Genomic DNA, 20,154 nt, shown 5'->3' with positions numbered 1-20,154 from the left:
GTGAGGAAGAATCCTCTGTAATGGAGGTACCAGTATGTGATCATAATTTTTACATATTTTTATGTGTGCACGTATGTGTGCATATTTAAATGAAGACATATCACTGTAGAGAATGAAAAACTGTTGTTTACAGAAGACTATCCTCAGTTAATAAATGTCGAAGAAATGAGAGAATCAGAAAATCATCATTTTGCAACCACCAATGTAATGATTGATTCAGATAAGAACCATCCAACCATTGGGTGAAAGGATTTTAGGAAACAATATACAGACAGTCTCAAATTATCCCCAGATGGATTTTTTTGTTTACAAAGAAGAAAAGGTAACTCTGTAAGAAAAACCTGTTAGACACCAGCTTAACCTCGCAATGATCCAATTTAACAACATCAGTAATGGGACAACAGCTGTCACAGCCCAGGCCTCCAGATGTGACGCAACAGGAAACATACAATACCACATATGTAGTATTCTTACCAAAAAGGTTTTACCCAAATCTATGTTAGGAAACTATCAGGAAAATCCAGGAAATAGGAAATTCTACAAGAAACTGGCTTGAACTCTTTAAAAATGTCAATGTCAATAAAGACAAAAAAGGAAAAGTGACCAGTTAGATGAAAGGAGTTGAGCTAAATGGGTCAAATAAAATGCATGATCCTTGACTGAATCCTAGACCAGGAGGAAGGGGTTCCTATGAAGGACATTTTAAAGAACTATTTATTAGAAAACAAATCAATATTAAATTTATTCAGTGTGTAATATTAGTATATTTATTTAGAAAAACGTCCTCGTCTTTAGGTGATGAGTGAAGTTTTTACGGCTGAATTACCATGATGATTTCAATTTACTTTCAAATGGTTCAGAAAAAAAAATGTATGTATGTGTATGGAGAGAGATCAAGAACACAGCAAAATGATGAAATGTAATAAATCCAGGAAAAAGATGTAGGGATTTTCATTGTACAATTCATAAGTTCTCCGTAGGTTGAAGCTGTTTCCAAATGACATGGTGGGGAAAGTGGGGAAAACAGATGGCATTCGTCAATGCTCAGTACTTCAGGACGTCATTTCAAAAGGGTTAACAAAGGTAGAGTCATTTCCGCCCCACACCTCGTACTTACTTTCCTTCTTTTTCTTTTTTTAAACGTAATCATGAGTAGCTGTTTTATATAACCTCAAATTGGCTTCCCCTTCTAACACAACAGATCTGGACAGCCTCCTCCTCAGAGGTATATACACCAACAGTGGCTTTAGCTGCAGAACTTCTCCTTTTCCCCCACCCCTCTGCAGACCCCAGTGAAATCTTTTTTAGTTTTTATTTTATTGATTTTTTACAGAGAGGAAGGGAGAGGGACAGAAAGCTAGAAACATCGATGAGAGAGAAACATCGATCAGCTGCCTCCTGCACACCCCCCAATGGGGATGTGCCCGCAACCAAGGCACATGCCCTTGACCGGAATCGAACCCGGGACCCTTCAGTTCGCAGGCCGACGCTCTATCCACTGAGCCAAACTGGTTAGGGCCCCAGTGAAATCTTGTGAGAAACACATGATACTGACAAAGAGTTCTGATTGAAGAAGCGATGAGGGCACTGAAGACCTGACCACTTGGCTCCCTGGGCCTCTAAAGTCACCAGCTTAGACCCCCAACTACTCTTAGGAACAGAGCCTGAAAACCACTACACCAGATGTAATTAATTCTACTAAGGGCTATTGACAAAATGAAGGAAAATAGAGCTCGCTCGCGCTCTCTCTCTCTCTCTCTCTCTCTTTCTCTCTCTCCCCCTCTCTAGCTGTCTCTCTTTCTCACCTGTGCCTTTCCTCTCTAGCTCATGTCCCCCCTCCCCCATCTCTCTGGAGCACTCCAGCACCTTTCCCCCTCTCTCCCTCTCCTAAGCTCCAAGGGCCCCTTCTTTTGCCCCTGTAACTTATTTCCTGAGCCCACACAGCCCAGCTGGCTTACTTTTTCTAACTCTGTGACTTTCTAAATAAACTTTCACTTGTATTAGTGGGGGAGAGAGGGAATGAAAGAAAATAAAACCTCAGATAATGCATTTTTTAAAAGTCAACTATAGGTACTGCTGTATATCATCTATTATTTTTCTGTTCCCTTACAATGGTGTTCTCAATGAAGAACCAGCCATAACTATAAAAGATTAAATTTTGCTTCTAAATGTGTTGAAATAGCACTGATTTCAGTGTCTTCAGCTTCAAAAGCATTTGATAAAAGAAACTGAGGAGGATACAAACAAATGGAAAGGCATCCATGGTCGTGGATCGGAAGACTTAATATTGTTAAAAGATCAATGCTACCCAAAGTAGATTTACAGATTTAATGCCATCCCTATCAAAATCCCAAGTCCCCTCCACACACACACAAAACAAAAAAATTCATCCTAAAATTTAGATGGAATCCCAAGGGACTCCAAATAGCCAAAATAATCTTGAAAAAGAACAAAGTTGGAGGTCTCACACTTCCTGATTTCAAAACTTATTATAAAGCTACTAATCAAAACAGTGTGATACTGGCATAAAGACAGACATATGGACGAAAGAGACAGAAAGCCTTGAAATAAATCCTCACATACAGAGTCAAATAATTTTTGACAATGGTGCCAAGACCATCCCATGGAGAAGGGAGAATCTTTTCAACAAATTTTGAGATAACTGGATAGCCAGAAACAAAAAAGTAGTGTTGAAATTTTACCTTACACCATCTATATATATAAAAGGCTAATATGGAAAGTGTCCCCTCAGGAGTTCGACTGGGAGACTGGGAGTTCAATCACTCACTATGACCACCAGGGGGCGGCGCGGAACGAAGGAAGGCCCCAGCTGGCAGCCGGAAGGCCCCGATCAGCCCTGATTGCCGGCCAGGCCTAGGGACCCTACCTGTGCACGAATTTCATGCACCAGGCCTCTGGTATACAAATGTCAACTCAAAATGGATCAAAGATCTAAATATAAGGGCTAAAACTATAGAGCACTCAGAAGAAAACACAGGGTAAAGCTTCATGACATCGGATTTGGCAATGATTTCTTGGCTATAACACCAAAAGCAGAGAAAATAAAAGTTAAAATAGATAATTTGGACTACATCAAAATTAAAAACTTCTATACAAAACACAATCAACCGAGTAAAAAATGGGCGAAAATATATGCAAATCATATATCTCGAAAGGGGGTTAATATCCAGAATATACAAAAGATTTCTGTAACTCAACAACAAAAAAACAAACAACCCAAATCAAAAATAGGCAGTACAAATGGCCAGCAAGCACATGAAAAGAAGCTTAATATCACTAATCATTAGGGAAATGTGAATCAAAACCACAATGAGATGTGACCTCACCCATCAGGTTGACTACTACCAAAAAAGCAGAAAATAAAAAGTGCTAGCGAAGATGTGGAGAAATTGGCTGTGCATAGTTGGCTGAAATGCAAAATGGTGGAGCTGCTATAGAAAACAGTATGGCAATTCCTCAAAGAAATAAAATTGGAATGACCACATAAAACAATAATTCTACTCTGAGTATGGACCCAAAAGAATCAAAAGCAGGGACTCAAAGAGATATTTATACACCCATGTTCAGAGCAGCACTATTCACAACAGCCAAAAGATAGAATGCACCCCAAGTTTCCCTCAACAAATCAGTGAATAAGCAAAATGTGCTATATTCATACAATGGGATATTATTCAGCTTAAAGGAAGGAAATTCTGACACATGTGATAATGCAGATGAACCTTGAGAACATTATGCTAAGGGAAATAAGCCAGTCACAAAAAGACAAATACTGTATGCTTCCACTTATCTGAGATACCTAGGGTAGTCAAATTCAGAAAAAGCTGAGCAGGGGCTGGAGAAGGGGGAAATGAGATGTTGTTTGATGGGTATAGAGTTTCAGTTTTGCAAGATAAAAAGAGTTTGGAGATTGGTGGCACAACTACATGAATGTACTTCACACTAGTGAACTTAAAAATGATTAAAGTGGTAAATTTTATGTACCTGAAGCCCACAAAACAATCTCTGGGCCTTTGTGTTATCTTTCTCACATGGTCTGTGTATCTTACCACTATTTTTTTTTAAAACTTAGAATACTTTTTAAAAAAGCATTTGATGAAAGCAGAAGGAAGAGTCATCCTGGGCTAGTTTAGGCTAAATTTGGTTGGTTTTTCTGAACAAGGACCTGAATGTCACTGGGTTTGGCAAAGAAGGGCAGATAATTACTGAAACAGCATCAAATGAAAGAAGATTTGGTAAAAACATTTATAATCAGTGTTAACGTCGAAATGCAGAGTTTTCAGACGTGCTACCCCTTCAACTTGACACCTAAGACCACACCAGTTGCACCATGGTCAAAACTGCTGACATTCCCTTCAACTCACCCCAACAAAAAGTTCACTCATACATACCTGGTCTTTGCAAGTTTTAAGAACTTTGTCTGAGCCAGAAACATGTGCGTCCATTTCATGAAGAGTAGTATTACTACTTACTATTTATAGCTTTATAAATATTTAAAATTTATATGGTATTTATAGCTTACTATTTAATGCACCTCAAACAAAGCTACTTTTTGTCTAAATGTAGTCTCTGAACTTACCTCATGTTGATGTGGAAAGAATTATTCTTGTTGACCTCAAAGCCTCCAGACCAAATACAATTGGGAACATCCATTAATCTGACACACAACAGCTGATCATAGTCATTCCGAGGCCAATGGAACACCACACTGGAACCAGGAAGGGTAGAAATGTAACCTTCAGGATTGGCTGTTCCCTAAAACACACAGAATCACTGGCTTTGGTCAACAAGTCAAGTCAAGACAGTAAATGTTCACTAAGTACCTTCTCTGAGCCTGGTCCTCTACCAGAAGCTATTTAGGGTACCAAAGGCAGGAAATGGTTACATCACAGAACTTACAGCGTTGAAGGGGAGATAAGCCATGACATTAAAACTCCCTGTGCTATTAAACACTAGTAATTCTTCAAAAGTAAACTGCTTACCTGTCCCCTGGCAAATTCCCTCTGTGCGAATGCAAGCTTGTGAGATGATTTATTATCTAACAGGTAACGGGGGGCAAAGATGACCATACAGGTGTCAATATATCGACCTCGGCCTTTCTTGACATCAATACCTACAAATAACAAAAACCACTGTCATGAATTACTCAGAAAAAAAGATAATCCATGGTCTGACAAAAATAAATAGCCTTCACAATTACTTTGTTTCTCTAAGAAAACAATTATATCACTCAAAGAGGCTGTCAAGCCTTCCAAGAATGGAATGAAACCAGCAAGCACACTCGAAGTATTATTCTTTTACCCACTTAGGCCTTAAAAAGTCTCAGTGGCAGTATCGATATCTCCATAACTCCCAGCTTCTTCATAAAGTGTGTATCATAATAACAGCAACTAAAAAACACAGGTGTTCAGTCATAGATACCTTTGGTTTCCATTTATGAAGCTGACTACATTTCTGCTCACATCTGGGACACAAAATTCCCACTAGAGAATTTGCCCCTTTTACAGGATACAGTAGAAATTTCAGATTACTTAATTGGATTCTGACTACTCTGAACTCAAAGGACTTTTCTCTAGTATTTTCTTTTAGCTGTTGGCCCAAGAATCCAGCTAAAACCGAATGTAAAATATTATAGAATTTATTCATTCGTAAAATACATGTTTTCAGCACCCACTATGTACAGGGAGAAAAAGGCAAACAAAACACATAGCATGGAAAGACAGTCATAATCAAACAGAAGGAAATCTCAAAACACCCGAAGAAAGGGAAAAAATAAACAGCACTGAATTAGCTTTAAAAATATGATCGTTTTTTAAAATATGAAACTCAGTGGGAATGACTATTTGTTCATTCACACAATAAATATAGCAACTGGGCTGGACTCTGTTTATACAATGATAGAAATATTTATAGTACAGATAATGAATATAATAATATTAATTGACCTCTTAATACAAGTTACACCCTCTACCAAAGGCTCCACATTTAGTTCTCATAACAACCTTATGAGTTAGGTATTTTCATTCTTTCCATTTTACAGATGAGGAAACTAGGACATGGAAAGCAAGGTAACTTGCCCTAGGTCACACAGCCGCCTGCCTCAGAAGCCCTTGCTCACATCACGATGAGACATGTAAAAGGACCCTACTCAGCAGTCAACTAGAGAACCATAAAAAGGAAAGAGACCTTAGGATACAACAACTAGGTGTCCTGAATGGCCTAACATAACCCCAATTATCAATATTCCAATCTGTTAACTCTGTAATTCATCTGTGCTGGCTTGAAAAATTGGGTGTGCCTTCAATATAAGTCTTCAATATAAAAGACTGAGCAAATCTCAAAAACAACCATCTCTGAAACTGTACTTAACAAATGTTCGGGAATACTGGAACAGAGCGATATTCCCTATCACTCATATTTCTGTAACACACACAAAAAAGCATTAATTGTCAGAAACTGACATTATCATAGCTAGCTGATCTCAACTAATATAAAGTCTGCCCACAAAAGATGTGTTTAATTTGACATTATGAAAAAAATCTACAGTACCGAGACTCAATTTTTGGAGAAAAAAAAAGTAGGCTTTTTTTGTTTCCCTTTTCATCTTAGATTGCTCTGGCAACCCCCCAGTAAATGAACAGCTGATAAGATAAAAATGTACAAAATCCCTCTTTTTGGAGGTACATGTGAGGCCTCCCTGAGCTTTGGACTGTGTTTTAAACTTTCCTGATAGGGAGCTAGCTATCTATCGAACTCTCCAAAAATATTCAAGTAAGAGATTCCACAAATTCCCTTGATATTATATGTCAAGATTTCATGAACCTTAAGAATTATAAAGTCCTATCTTAGCCCACTCCATCTATTGCTTTCTTTGGTATAAAAACAAAATTCAAAGCATAGTCTTGTCCCTAAAAACATATGTAATGTTTTAATGAATGCTCCCAGCACAGCAATTTTCAAATAGTGTGCCACAAGAATTTTTAAAACATGCAATACCTGACTATTTAGTCAGGTGCACCGACCTCTTTTCCCTTAGATCATCAAATAAAAAAATGACAACTCAACACAACAGCCGTCCAGTGTGAATGCCCTGCCTTGAACCATAAATATGTAGGTCACATAATAGTTGTAACTTACTGGTCACATCGCATAATAAGGTTTTGTCTCATTGGTTAATTCTTTTTTTTTTTTTTTTTTTTTTTTCCCCGCTTAAAGTATTACAAAGGGTATTACATAAGTGTCCTTTTTTCCCCCCCCGCCCTTGACAAACCCCTACCCTCCCTTACCCCCCAGTGTCTTATGTCCATTAGTTATGCTTATATGCATGCATACAAGTCCTTCGGTTGATCTCTTACTCCCCTCCCTCCTGCCCCCCAACTCTCTCTGGCCTTCCCACTGCAGTTTGACAATCAGTTTGAGGCAGCTCTGCCTCTGTATCTATTATTGTTCAAAAGTTTGTAATGGTCTTTATTATCCATGAATGAGTGAGATCATGTGGTATTTTTCCTTCATTGACTGGCTTGTTTCACTTAGCATAATGCTCATTGGTTAATTCTTGGCACCAGAAATCTTTATATACAAGTATAGGCACCTGATTTTTTTTTTAAAGTCACTTTGGAGTAAAAAGGGTGGGCAATTACTTTTTCTTTTTCTTCTTTTTTGTAAATCAATCAAAACTATATCTTTGTTTTTTACTGGCAAAAAACATATTCTTTGGTGTGTGACAGAACTTTAGTAATTAGTTTGTGTGCCAAGCGATGAAGGAGGTTGAAAATCGCTGTCCTAGCATGTAAGTTTACACATGCACTCAATGCATAGTTGTGATTGGCCAGCTCGATTTGCCTCCCTGAAAGAATTCTGTGATTCCTTAGCGCCAGCTGCTAAGAGCTCCATCACTCCACCCCGCAATTTGTTCCAACTACAGTTTCTAGACAACCTCCAGTAGCTTACTTTGGAAAGTGTATCAAGGACAAGATACCCCAAAAGAAAACCAAACACAGCATGAAACAGCCTTTGCCCGTTCAAGGGGCAGAGCAAACAATGTGAACAAAAGTAAAGAAAATGATCCTCAGCTGGAGGGTCAAATTAAAGTTTATTTCTTCTGTTAAAAATCTTAATGTCAACTTTAAAGGAGGCAGCCCCAAGACAAGAGAGAATGCTCACAAATTCAGGTTTAAACAACACGGAAAGCAAACTCTACTTGGAGGAGACTCTATTACTAATAAAACCTCAAACACTTAAGTCCTTGAGTCTGCGTGGGCCCCAGGGCAAATCGCTAGCCGACACCACCTTAGGCTCTCCTACAACATGACTATTCCTGCCCTGTCCCATATGCAGCCACTAGGCATAGGTGGCTATTTAAATCCATTAACACTCAATAAAATGAAAAACTCAATTCCTTGGTCACACTGGCCACGTTTCTTAGTAGCGGACTCCCAAGTGCTCGGCAGCCACGCGTGGCTAGTGCTACCCCACTGGACAGTGCAAAACAGAGCATTTCCCTCATCGCAGAGAGCTCAATGGACAGCACAGCCCTAGATGGTTTTCCAACATTTGACAATGAATGGTGCCTGGATCCTTGGAAATTATACACTAGGAAGGACGCACAGCTAACATTTTAAACCTGAAGTGTTACTTAAATAATCAAATTTATCGTAACTCTGCAGAAAACCTTTTGAGAATTCCAGGTGGCTCTGAGGTTTATAGGTGCAGTATGCTCCCCTCATCACCCCCCACCTCTGTAAGCAAAGCTCGTTCAGTGGGCTTCTAATTACTATAACCACCAAGTGCATTTTATTACATTTTCTGCTTCAAATGTGCACACTGCTATCATAATCCCACTTCTGACCCAGACTTCCCCTTTGCATCTGGGCAAGTCACTTAACCTCTCTGCTTCAGTTTCAAGGAGAACAATGCTTCTTACCCTCTTAGGGTTTGCAAGTTTTAATGAATGCGTGGGAAATGCCTGGAGGATGAAAAAAGCATTCTAAGTGTTCCTATTATCCCCATGAAAAACAAGGATTTAAGCCAAACTGATACTTTAAGTTAAACAGAGCCGCAGACCTCAAAAGGGGCAGTGTTTAGGTAGCTCCTTAGATCCCTAGAATAGATCTGTGCTGACAGCCATCAAGCATTCCGAGGAAAGATACCTCACCCAATGCCAAATGAGAAAGTCAGCACCTGCGGCCAAGCCTAAAATGTATGGTCAGCTTATGGTCCCAGCCTGAGCTCAGGGCCAAGGGTCTGATTCCCCCGCTGCCCCCCGGGTAACCCACCAATGTTATAGATCAGCCCTGGGCGGTTTCCGTGCTGGATGACTTTCAGAGCTCGGACACCACTCCCACCATCCAGGGAGAAGCCCTGACACCAGCCCGGCATGCCTTCAGGATGAATCCCCCTTCCGATTCTCATCGTGCAGCTGTGGGGCAGAAAAGCAAAGGTTGATACATTCATCCATAAGCAAGTCTTGTCCACCTGCTCTAATCAGGAAACAGTGCTGTAGCTAACACCCCAAATTACAACTCTAATGTTGACTCTTCCTCACTCACGTGATTCCCAAACACAGCGAGGCAACTGCTGGCAGTTAACCCCCTATCTTACAGGCAGCCACAGTACAACAATGTGCAAAATGTATGGACGTCTTCAACTGAACACTTTAAGAAAAAACATTAAGATTCTACAAGCATAAGACATACAGAAAATGCTAAAGTATCTATTATTCCTCTGAAAAATAAGGATTTGAGTCAAACTAATACTTTCCTGACTGAGGTGTTCAAAGGTTCATGAAATAGCCTGAACATATAAGGAAAGTGTGCCCACAATTCTGTAGATGCAAGGCAAGCATGTGCAGAAGATGTGGCTAAAGGTACGTTCCCTCCATGGTCTGGTACTATTACAACAGCAAAGCACTGTTCAGTTGGCCAGTATCTTATCGTGGGCCCTAGAACCATCATTCCTGAATGTGTGTTCCAGTTCTGCCACTAACAAGCAACATAACCTTGGGCAGGTAACTGTCTCTCTTTGAGCCTCAGTTTCCACATCTTAAAATAAAACAGTATTTCCTGCCCTGCCCAATCTACTGGGATGCTGGGAGAATCAAATGAGATGGTCTATATGGAACTACCAATTCCCTGGATAAAATAAACTGTTATAAATGTCAGGAAAAGTGAGACTGGGCTAGCGTCTGTATGACCACCATGTCCAGACCCCAGTCAATCCTCTCCTGACTCCAGCAACAACCTAGCCTCCAGCCCTCCCTGGAACACGCATCTGCACCCACTGGCATGTGGTGCTCCCTAAACCTTCCTCTTAAGCTTGTAGGAAGCATACTTCTGCAGATACCAGGGTATGGCATCTTAGGAGTATCAAATATGCCATTTGGATTACTGCTACAAATTAAGACTCCTGTAAAAGGCAGAATGTTAAAACCAAGAACAAAAGTGAATTAATGCTCATACCATACATTAGAAGGACATGTCATCTAATCCTCACAATTGCTGCTTCTCCCTGCCTTTCCACGTGCAAGGAGTGCTTGAGATCTTACATGGCACCTTACGCAAAGGACCTGGCTTGGATTAATGGGGCAGAGGCTTTACCAGAGGTCCAGTCATCCCCACACACACCCCCATGCCAACTCCTCTGCCTGTGCTGAGCTGACAGCAGAAGGGAGCCATGCACAGCATAGAACATGTGGGTTTCTCTTCATTGGCAGAGTTATGAATAGAACTACTCCAACACACGTAAAATAAAACTAGCTTTCATTATAAACCAACCAAATGGTTTATTTTCACTATCAAGTAACACAGAAATTAGAGCCGAAAGAATCCCATTAGGTCATGGTCCTGCTCCCCTGCCAAGTCAGGATTGTTATCTACAGTACAATTCTACTTACACGGATACACTCTAGCCTTTGCTAATTTTTCCCCTTCCCTAGGAACTTATTTCCCCTTCCCATACATAACTGTACTCACAGGTTTGGCTGCTCTTTGTCAGCATAGCAGAATAGGAGGGGGCTCAGGCTCCGGGCCAGCTCATGCTCCTCGAACTGGCCTGCAGCATCTGTCTTTGTGTTGTCCTGTCTGAAGATCAGCGGTAACCCTTTAGGAAGGAGAGGAGAGGTATACATCAATCCCACCCAGTCTCTCCAAGACAGACGTAAACGGTAAAATTATTATTTTTTTTTAAATAATCAAGGGGAAAGAGTGAAAATTGAATTAATACAGTGGGCTCATTTTGTTGTCTAAGAGGACATTTCTGACCATGACTGAGCACTAATTATGGAAGCAGGAAAGTTCCAGCAGCCCAGACTGTTGGAGTTAGTCTATTGGCTCCATTTAGTCAGCTGAGCAAAAACCTGAATTCCCATGGCCAAAGCCAAAGGCCCACTTGAGCAGCCTCTATATCAGTGATGGCGAACCTTTTGAGCTCGGCGTGTCAGCATTTTGAAAAACCCTAACTTAACTCTGGCGCCGTGTCACATATAGAAATTTTTTGATATTTGCAACCATAGTAAAACAAAGACTTATATTTTTGATATTTATTTTATATATTTAAATGCCATTTAACAAAGAAAAATCAACCAAAAAAATGAGTTCGCATGTCATAGGTTCGCCATCACTGCTCTATACATACCTGTTTTGTTAATCAACCAATACGGAGCAGAAATGAAGATCTTTAGGGATCCTTCTGCTCGACACACAATCCGGATGGTGAGGTTCAGCTGCCGCCGGCTGGTATCATAGAGACGCATTCTTACCATATAGTTTTGGGTTCCAGGTGGAATGAGCAATTCTTTACAGAGTGGAAAATTCTCCAGTGATACCCCTAAAGGAGATATAAACCATTGTCTTTCTAAGCTCTCACGTTAGTTTGTTAAAATACCCAGCAGTCAAACAAAACTGGTTTCCTTTTGGAAAAATCAGTAACTGTCTCTTAGTAGCAAAAAAGATCTCATTAGAATGGCCATTTTCCTCTAGCTCGGGTGAGAATACATATAAAGCAAACCAGATGGCCTGGAAGCCACACTAGGGAGTCTGAACTGCAGAGTTAGAAAGATGAAAATACCAGAAAGTACCAGTAACAGCTATGAGTATTAGGAGCTTACTAGACATCAGGCCCTGTGCTGGGTGCCTAGACCACAATAAAGGCAAGGACGGGGTCAGAGTCAAGGTTTCTGCAGCCGAATGCCTGGCCTCAGGTCCCAGCCTGGCCTTCCCAGCTGCATGGTACAGGGTGAGCAATTTGCCCTTGCTGTGCCTCATCTCCAAACGGGGATAATGACAGTATCTCCATCGCAGGATTGCTGTGGAAGTGGTGGTCCATGGAGAGCAGACTGGGAAGAGAGCGTGGTGGTGTGCACAGAGTGTGGTGGGTGGGAGGACGTGTCCATTCCACCCGGGGGCTCACAGACATTTGTTGAAGAAGTACTGAAATGTCAGAGCACAGACCTCTTTTCTTCAGAAGGACACCTAGCACTGTACCACTTTTGTGTTCTAAATGAAGCTCGTTGACATGTAAGTTTATCGCTGTGGGACACACTTGCAATGAGTTTCAGATTCCTATATGTACTAGGGGGATAGCAGCTGTCTCTCTACCCCAAACGTGCCGTTGTGAAGATCAAATGAGAAGATATACAAAACTGTAAAAAGATAAGTATCTAAGGCATCATTTTTTCAGCATTTCCAGAGCAGCATTAAAGAAACATACTTCCTGCCCAAACTCCAGCATCTCCTCTTTGCTGTAAGTGCTACAAATAGGATAATGAGTCTAATGATTCTCTACCTCGAGTTCATTCATCCCTAAAACTGAATGTACTTGATGCATTCAACATTCAATTTCTTCATCAGGAATGGGACAAATAACTACTGCGTAAGGATGACATGAGCTCATGTGGGTGAAGCACCTGACATAATGCCTGGAGGACAGTGCGTGCTTGGCAAATGTTTTTCCCTCCTGAGAAGAGAGGGAGAGAGCCCTGACTGGTTTGGCTCAGTGGATAGAGTGTTGGCCTGCGGACTGAAAGGTCCCAGGTTCGATTCCGGTCAAGGGCATGTACCTTGGTTGCGGACACATCCCCAGTGAGGGGTGTGCAGGAGGCAGCTGATCGATGTTTCTCTCTCATTGATGTTTCTAACTCTCTATCCCTCTCCCTTTCTCTCTGTAAAAAAATCAATAAAATATATTTTTTTTTTTAAAAAGGGAGAGAGATATGATTTTGCTCCTTTTATAGCTGGGAAAAGCCTGGTCTGAAAAGATGAAGTGACTGCCTACAGTCATACATCAAGTCAGCAACAGAAGAAAAAAGGCTCCGTTGAGTGCTTCCTCTGGAAATCTTTTGAATCTGTTCAATTATTTTCTTTTGATAATTTTCTACCTTAGAAGTTTGACATTTTTTAAACTACATAAATCCTTTGAGCTGGTTTACTAAGATACTGTATAGGCTATAATTTCTCCAAAATGTTTACCAAATAGTCACAAAATACTCACTGACATTTTCATAGAATTGCTACCAATGATAATTTGACTAAACCCTTACCCAGTTCAATGTTCTGGGCCGTGTCAGCGGTGTGGAGAGCCACCTCTTTGCCAGGTTTCAGGGTCCCATTAATGGGCATTCCTTTAACATAAAAATCCAGTTCGCAAGGGAGCAGGTTGCAGATTACCACAGTTGGCAAGAGATATATGGTATGCCCCGGCTGCCTGAAAATCTGTTTTGCACTATCAGAAAATATGTTTGAGGGCATGTAATCTGGATAATTCTCTTTCTTTATGGCCACACAAAACCTATGAAGACAAAATGGTATAAAAACCACCAATGAAGAACTTGAATTTTTTTCTCCTTAGCTGAGTCTGAGAGAGCATAGCATTAAAATGGTTCAATAACCCAGTAAGGTACCTACAATTTAAGTCAGAATAAAATGTATAGATTTTAAATGTTCCGCTTTGTAGGTTTTGATAATTATATACATCCTATAGCTACCACCCAAAACCAGTGACAGGATATTTCTCTCACTCCAGAACGTTCCCTCATATCCCTTTCCAATCAAAATCCTCTCCCCCAGCAGAAGAGCAACAATCTCTGATATCTGTATAGATTAGTTGTGCCTGTTCTTGAACTGCATAAACAGGGAATGACAGCCCATCCAGTGTGGCTCAGTGGTTAAGCATGGACCTATGAACCAGGAGGTCATGGTTCGATTCCTGGTCAGGGCCGTGTCTGAATTGCGGGCTCTATCACCAATGGGATGCATGTAGGAGGCAGCCGATCAATGATTCTCTCTCATCACTGATGTTTGTATCTCTCTCTCTCTCCCTCTTCCTTCCTCTCTGAAATCAATAAAAATATTTTTTTAAAAAAGCGAAAAACTTTAGGGTTTTAAATAAGCACAACTGAATCATTGAGGGTCCTTAGGGAAAGAATAAAGAAAAAATACCCACAAATACACATTGCAGTGCCATGCATACCTGAAGAATCGGTTTTTCTCTGTGTCCATGGAATGGCACTCTCGTTTGCTGCTACTAACCTCTGCCGTCTTTACTACATTCGTCCAGTGGATAGGAGCCTTACAGAAAAATACGCCCAACCCTTTGGGCCGGGCCTGCAGCCGCCAAGAGGTGAGGTGTAAAGGCACAGCAAAGGAGTCCCCCGGCATGACAGCGGGAAGCACCACGGGCTCTGCCACAGAAATAAGCGTTAACGCTCTCAGAGGGGGTCTTCTACCTAAAGCTCACTTTCTCAGAGTAAAAGGAGGACAGACTATGTCAAAGCTTACTGTCCGGAGCTGATGGGCTGTCCAGTCTCAGTTCCATTGGTGTCTCGAGTCTGTTCTTCACAATGAGGGCAGACCGGACAGTTATCACTTTGCGAGCACTGCCTTCCATGGTCACAGCAAAGACCACCCGGACAGGCGGGAGTGCTGAGAACTGTGAAAAAGACATTGAAGTAAAAGGCACAGCTGTGATTTTGAAAATACACACAAAAATACAACCATACCAACCAGAATGCCTAAATCACAGCATCTTATTATTGCGATAGCTCTTTGGTAAAATTAATCATTAAGCCCCAAGACCACTCAGTTTTAATAGAAACGAATAGCCTATAAACATGCACTCTCAAAAGAGCCAATTCTAAACATTCCTATAAAAATAGTTAATATCTTCAGCTCAGCCAGTGTGGCTCAGTGGTTAAGGGTTGACCTATGAACCAGGATGTCACAGCTTGATTCCCGTTCAGGACACATGCCTGGGTTCCGGGCTTCATTCCCAGTGTGGGGCGTGCAGGAGGCAGCCAATTAATGATTCTCTATCATCATTGATGTTTCTATCTCTCATCCCCTCTCCCTTCCTCTCTGAAATCAATAAAAATATATTTTAAAAAAACAGTTAATCTATTCAGAAGTGACATCACAAAGTGTGTCACAAAGAACAATCCACCGTAGGCCTCTGGACACATTATAAAGAACTTCACCTAAGACCAGTAACAGCCCATCAGATTTCTCACACTTGTGCTGGAAGTTATCCTCGCGCAGTGTCGCAAACCAGCCCTTACATGGACACGGACCAAGACTCGCTGTCAGCTCTGCCAGAGGGGACTAAAGATCATGCACAGCAACGCAACGTTCAGAAGCACTGAGGTAGGACTTCACTTCGTTAAACATTAAGTGATTTACCTTCTGCGGTATTTTCCTCCCAGATTAATATTAAAGTGAGAAAACATTCTTTGAACACTAACAATGGGTTGGGAACTGTCCAAAATATACAAAAGCAGAAGGAAGTCTTCTGAGATTATAACTTGTCTTTGTAAAAGCCAGAGAGTGTATAATAAAGAGTTGTCTACATTGGAATGCCTTTCCCAAGAACAATAACTTTTTTCCTAATGTCATAAAAATTACTCTCTAGGCCCATACACCATTTGCTGACATGCTTATAGAAAAAAAGCCAACATTTGTATTTCAAAGAACTTCAAAAACCAACTTCTCTTTCTTCACAATAACTTTCTAAGTTCCATTCAATGATCACTCTTTCACAAACAGGACACTGAGTTTCAGAAACCCAACATAATGGAGGGAAATAATTTATGTTTGGTCTTGGATTGCAGCCACTACTTTCTTTTTCCATACATTCATTCACACATTCAGCACAGTTTGTGCCCCAAAACTCTTTTTTCTTTTTTAGTTTAAAACCCCACATCAGGTAAACCGAAGAGGAGGTCTCTGAAGCTATTATTCTCAGCAGGAGTGTCCAGAACATACTGACAATGCTTTTTTATTGGAGAAACAAATGACACCACGTCCAAGCTTCCCATACTGCCAACTTTTTTATTAAAAACAAACAGTATGTGAAACCAACCTAATAAACAATAAAATGAAGAGCTCCATGTTTTGAGCCAAGACTTCCAGGAAGCCCAGTGAAAAGGCAAACTAGAACTGTCTGGAGTGTTTTCAGAGACAATCCCAGGCACAGTCAGCACCTCGGCGTCCACAGACCCAGCCTAGTAAAGCCCCACTCAGCCAAGGCCAATTACAATTGCTTCAAATCTTGATCTTAACGCCTCCAAGCTTAGCTGAAATTTCACAGTTCAAAACTTACTATCCCTAAGGGAGAAGAAAATTTAAGCAAAAATCTAAAAATAGTTTTTTAGTGTCATCTTATGATGATGTTTCAAAAGCCAAATGGGAAGAAAAAAAAAATCTTACTATTTTTTATTCTTATTTACCTTCACGACCTATGGATCCCAAATCTATGAAATATGTATGGCCATACAAGGGTTAATTTATATTTTAACTTAGAAAGAAAAGGAGACATTGGCCCCAAACATTTGTTTTTTTTCTTTCTGTTGCCTGTAATATTCAGTCTCACATATCAAATTAGGTGAAAATATTTTCTTGCAAGTTTTTAGAAAATGAGGTAATCATCAATAGAAAAGCAGAAAGATAAATTCCAATCGCTCACAGGTCATAAAGTCCTCTCATCATTAAGAAATAAACATCTAGCCCTAACCGGTTTGGCTCAGTGGATATAGCATTGGCCTGCGGACTCAAGGGTCCCAGGTTCGATTCCGGTCAAGGGCATGTACCTTGGTTGCGGGCACATCCCCAGTGGGGAGTGTGCAGGAGGCAGCTGATCGATGTTTCTCTCTCATCGATGTTTCTAACTCTCTATCCCTCTCCCTTCCTCTCTGTAAAAAATCAATAAAGTATATTAAAAAAAAGAAATAAACATCTACGTATGGTTCAGGCCCAGTGTCAACACTGAATACACACAGTGACATAGGACAATCATACTTACATAAACCTGGGGATGGATAATATTTGTTCTGCTGCTTGGGCTGCCAATCTAAGAAAGATTCCAAAAGTCAGAGAGTCAGCGCAGACCTAAGATTACAGGCATCATTAAGTTCAATGACAATGAAATGTGCTTGAAAGGGTGGTGTTTGCAAATACCCTTAGCAAAGTATGGTCTACTGCTAAGAGAAAGCATCTTAACTTAGAAGGTATGGGGAAAACAACCCTCATTTTACCACCACTCCAGGGACACAAATTTCCAGACACATCCATACAATAGAAAAGTATCTCTTGGGGGAATTCATTATTTCATTATCAGATTAGAATTTAGGCAGAAAATTAATCTTGAAAGAAAGTGTCCTTTCCTAAGAAACTTGGGGCACAAGAGAGGAAGAGTAGAAGGAACAGGGTTTCTCTATGAAGAAAGCATGACAAAAGCCACAATCTCTGCAAATCTGCACTTTCCCCCTCATCACTGGTTACCTAACAAGTGAGTTATCCTGGGAAGCATGTCCGAGTCCTGGGCAAGGGCACCATGGTGGACACATGGGCTGGGAGGCCAGCCCTCACCTGCACACTCTAGTGAGGGATGCTCCCTGCATCATCCCCAGGCTGGTCCCTCCTAGCCCTAGAGCTGCAGGCTGGGTCAAGTTCAGGCAAGGATGTGTGAGAGGTTCTGTGATCAGATAAATAGCAGTGGCTATATGTCTTTATGCTAGAGAAGAGAAGTTGGAGAAAAGGAATTAGAAGGATCGAGGAGTAGCACTGTAAGAAATTGAAAGAAGACAGTATATGGAGGAAGCATAACAGTATGTGAAGTAAAGCCAACACATGTTCGGCAGACTAGCAAATTGCCAGGTGGGCCAGCTGCATATGAAATGGGTCTGCACAGGTGAGGTAACATGTACTAAAGTCACTTTTATTTACTTATTATTTTTCATTAAAATCACTTTTAGATCCTGTTTTTTTTACTGAAATTATCCATTGGCTGGCTCATCTAAATATTGATTATCACTGCCTATGATGACTTCTATAATCTTACAGATTCCTAGAGCTCGTGTACTAATAAATGAAGAACAAGAAAACTTTACTAGAGCAAGGCTATTACACTGTGTGAGTGCCTGGCTTTACGGGAGTGCGGCCAGGACACAATGCACACCCATCCCCCGCCACACACCGTAGAGGAAGATGAATTCTTATCTGGCGCTGCGTATCGGAAAAAGGTCCCAACTTTGTCCACAGACACAGGGCTCACTTGCTCCCAGCCATTTACTCTCACTTGCAGTTGGTGAATCCGGAGGTCATGGGTGTGTCTGTCAGGCAGAACACGGAAAAAGACATTAAGCCCAATCTTCAAAAGCAAAGAAAAGCAGGAGCAAAGACTCAAATCCGATTTACTATCTAATGACATAAAAACCCAGTTGTCCAAGCCTTTTGGTGATTACCTAATGCAAGAGAAATCAAGAGAACATATTAGCTGGGTTTTACATTTAAAACTGCAAGATTTATAATGCTTGGGCAAGAGGAGCATTTGTCCTCCCTTTGTATGAACCACGAAAACTCTCCACTCTAGCCCAGGCCTTGCCCCACCAACCCCATCCAAGCTTTTACAAGACAGTGCCATTCGCTACAACCACTTCTGTGCGGTAGTAAAAATGTTCCACTAGCAATCTGATCATATAACCAAACTCTTGGAAATGCGTGACACAACATTTCCTCCTGGTTCTTTTGCTGAATACCCTACTTCTCTTAGACCCACACTCAGTTGTTTGGCTTCGGTCCTACAGGCCACAGACAGGTTAGGCATTTTAAGGCTGAAGGCTTGGCTGAAACAGCAGAAGGCAGTGGGCAGAACAGGAGGAACAGGAGGAAATTGCACATTTAATTCTATTTTAGGTTTCGCCTAATTCAAGCCAGAAGCCTAAAATGGGGAACTGGATTTGAGGCTGACAGGAAGGAGGGAGGGAGGCAGGGAGTGGGCATAGTGCGCCAAAGGGGGGAAAGCCAGAAAAGGCATTTATGTTGATGAATTCAAGCGGAACAGTGGGACTTGAAATGCGCCGTTACAAAACATGGAAACTAAAACGGAAGTGATATAGAGGTCAAACCCCTTCTGATATAACAGAGGCCGTGCTTATTAAGACATACAGCCAACAGTTCATAATTAGCTCCTTCAGGAACTTTGTGGAACAGAAAATGCTCACCACTCATCCCTGGAAGTGCTAACGTGGCTTCCAGGTACACGTACCCAGCTGTGATTTTTTTTAAACCCTATTTTTCCTGTACAATCACTGGGGCCCACAGGTTCAGGCATCTGCCCCAGGGAGAAATGTGTGCTGGCAGAAAGCTGTGCAAAGGGAAGAGGTATCTGACTTAGGAGCGGGTTTGCACACTCAGACTTAGAGCATCAGGAAAGCATAAGGCGGAAGCCAGTCTCCCACACTTCAGCTCAGCTTGCAAACAGATACGAGGCTGAAATCTTAACCTATTCACTGGACAGCCTTTCCACTTAACAATGTCTGCAAACACAAGAACACTTTGTTAGATATTCTGTGACCGCTCAGTAACAAGCCACAGGCTTCTCTCGCGTTCGTTCCAGCCCTCTGGTGGACCATGTCAAGAGTGAGTGCTAGCCGTCTCCCTGGACGAGTGGTTCTGATCCTCCTCAGCACCCGTGTGCCTCCTCATACGGCTCTGCTCCCTGAAAACACCTGCCTGCTCCAAGTGCTATGTGACATGTATGTGTCTTAACACTGAAATCGACATGCTTTGCCAACCTTTCAGGAGTACCATGTCACCAGTGCATCGTGAAAACCAGGCTGGGAGGCAAAGAACTTGAGTGTTATGCTCTGTC

At 41.3% G+C, this 20,154-nt stretch overlaps 1 protein-coding gene across 3 annotated transcripts in view; it reads right to left on the bottom strand.

Moving 5' to 3' along the window:
- VPS13D (vacuolar protein sorting 13 homolog D) overlaps positions 1–20,154 on the bottom strand; it is a 222,375-nt gene that overhangs the window by 111,340 nt on the left and 90,881 nt on the right. For all 3 annotated transcript variants that reach the window (XM_070404108.1, XM_070404109.1, XM_070404110.1), the window contains 10 exons: positions 18,478–18,613; positions 17,305–17,352; positions 14,790–14,940; positions 14,482–14,692; positions 13,553–13,800; positions 11,650–11,841; positions 10,989–11,115; positions 9,294–9,436; positions 5,001–5,131; positions 4,598–4,773 (listed from right to left, as the gene is read on the bottom strand). In XM_070404108.1, coding sequence (XP_070260209.1) covers positions 4,598–4,773; positions 5,001–5,131; positions 9,294–9,436; positions 10,989–11,115; positions 11,650–11,841; positions 13,553–13,800; positions 14,482–14,692; positions 14,790–14,940; positions 17,305–17,352; positions 18,478–18,613 — 1,563 coding nt within the window. The remainder of the gene's footprint in view (positions 1–4,597; positions 4,774–5,000; positions 5,132–9,293; positions 9,437–10,988; positions 11,116–11,649; positions 11,842–13,552; positions 13,801–14,481; positions 14,693–14,789; positions 14,941–17,304; positions 17,353–18,477; positions 18,614–20,154) is intronic.

This window comes from Myotis yumanensis, unplaced genomic scaffold, assembly GCF_028538775.1.
Source record: "Myotis yumanensis isolate MYYU_CA2020_CCGP unplaced genomic scaffold, mMyoYum1.0.hap1 SCAF_2, whole genome shotgun sequence".
NCBI lineage: Eukaryota > Metazoa > Chordata > Mammalia > Chiroptera > Vespertilionidae > Myotis > Myotis yumanensis.
Note: the sequence above shows the minus strand (reverse complement) of the source record. Positions and strands in the feature narration are given on the sequence as shown.